At 34.3% G+C, this 2009-nt stretch overlaps 1 protein-coding gene across 1 annotated transcript; it reads left to right on the top strand.

Annotated features, from left to right (window-relative positions):
• Positions 1-607: 607 nt before the first annotated feature.
• On the top strand, positions 608-1989 carry LOC108739449 (protein SEC13 homolog). The gene has a single exon (XM_018473347.2). It carries the CDS (start codon positions 973-975, stop codon positions 1912-1914), a length of 942 nt encoding a protein of 313 aa, XP_018328849.1. The 5' UTR covers positions 608-972; the 3' UTR covers positions 1915-1989.
• Positions 1990-2009: the final 20 nt, after the last annotated feature.

Genomic DNA, 2009 nt, shown 5'->3' with positions numbered 1-2009 from the left:
AAAAACAAGTGAAAGCCAAAAATAATAATTTTGTAGAAACTGAATTATTTTATAAAATCAATTTATTTATAATGAACGAACTGATTGCTATTATTTTTCACAAAATCGATCGATTTACATAAGCCACATTCTAGGCCTGTTCTAGATTATCAAATATGGCCGAGTGAACTCCGTACGTATTTAGAAACATAATTAATGCGAATCGTAAAAATAATCCCATACCCGATAATTAAAATACATACCACAGATAAAGCCGTAATTCCAGGGCGTATAGGGATATAAATTTTGTATGCATTATTACATTTTTAAATCTTTTATCAAAAAAGCACACAAAACGTCAAACCCCCAACGCCGAAGAGAGAAAGTGCAGCGCACAAGCAGAAGCAGACGGTGAAGGGTGAACAAGAAGGAAATACGTCATCGACGTCATTATAAATTTGTTAATCTCGTCCATAGATAAAAGATATACAAAGATAGTGGTACGTATTATATTTAATATGTATTACATTGTTTTGCGAAATCGTCGTTGGTTGTTGATGTCGATTTAAAAAAATGATAATTAAAGACAGATACTGTAATTAACATAGATAAAGTAAGTAATTTTCAGGATAATTCCATAAAATAATATCAACTAGTAAGTTTATCCGCACGTTACCGAAGTTGACAGAAGAGGTCTCTGTTTGCGCTTGTATAAGCGCGAAATTCAAAATTCCGGTGCAACCAGGAGAGTCAGAAGGCTTTGGTTGATTATATTGCTATTAGTTTAAATAATAATTAAATACATCGATTGTAACTAATTTTCACGACAATTAGATAAAAAGGCAGTATTATTGTATCTAATTATCCATAGAGATATATTTGTTCTTGTTTATAGAATTGTCTATGATTAGTAGATGTGTACACGTCACATTCCAAGGACATCAATAAATAGGTTATATTGGTTCTATTTTGGTGAAAATAATTTTGTTAAAAATGGTGAGTGTAATAAACACCATCGACACTGGTCATGAAGATATGATTCATGGGGCTGAAGTTGATTACTACGGACTTAGACTAGCAACTTGTTCATCTGATAATTCCGTAAAAATATACGATATTAAGGATGGGGCCCACACCCTTCTAGAAGATCTTAAAGGTCATTTTGGACCAGTATGGCAAATTGCTTGGAGCCACCCAAAGTTTGGGAATTTATTGGCTTCATGTTCATATGATCGAAAAGTAATAATATGGAAAGAACATCAAGGAAAATGGACTAAATATTATGAGTATACAAATCATGATTCCAGTGTTAACTCGGTGCAGTTTGCTCCAGATGAATATGGCCTTATTTTAGCTTGTGGTAGCAGTGATGGAACAATTTCTATATTAACTTATCAAAATGAAACAAACAGTTGGGAAGCAAAAAAAATATTGAATGCACATGTAATTGGCTGCAATAGTGTTAGCTGGGCTCCAGCAATAACTTCGGAACCAATTTTTGATAGTAGCCAGCCACAACCACTAGTAAAGAGGTTAGTTAGTGGAGGATGTGATAATTTTGTAAAAATTTGGCATGAAGATGGTGACCGATGGATTGAAGAAAATAAATTGGAAGTTCATTCTGACTGGGTTAGAGATGTGGCATGGGCCCCGTCAATAGGATTAAACCGCCACGTTATTGCTAGTTGTTCTCAAGATCGCAGAGTTGTTATTTGGACCAGCGACAATTGCCAAAGTTGGACATCCACTGTATTAAACACATTTGATGATGTTGTTTGGAGTGTAAGCTGGTCATTAAATGGCAACATTTTAGCTGTATCTGGGGGAGATAATAAGATTACACTTTGGAAGCAAAGCCTAGATGGAAACTGGCAGTGCATCAGTGATGTTGTTAAAGGGCAAGGACAAATTAGTTCTGACCAAAGAGCTATTTGAACTTGTAATGTAAGGTTGATTTAACTTATGTTGCATGGTTTTGTAAGTGTATTTACTAATATACATTTTTAATATAATCCCTTGGCGCAGATGCA

The sequence above is a fragment of the Agrilus planipennis genome, unplaced genomic scaffold (assembly GCF_000699045.2).
Source record: "Agrilus planipennis isolate EAB-ADULT unplaced genomic scaffold, Apla_2.0 scaffold208, whole genome shotgun sequence".
NCBI lineage: Eukaryota > Metazoa > Arthropoda > Insecta > Coleoptera > Buprestidae > Agrilus > Agrilus planipennis.
This window is presented reverse-complemented; position numbering and strand designations above follow the sequence as displayed.

What these genes read in the sequence shown, in the direction of transcription:
- LOC108739449 (XM_018473347.2), top strand. Translation starts at nt 973, where the DNA reads ATGGTGAGTGTAATAAACACCATCGACACTGGTCATGAAGATATGATT.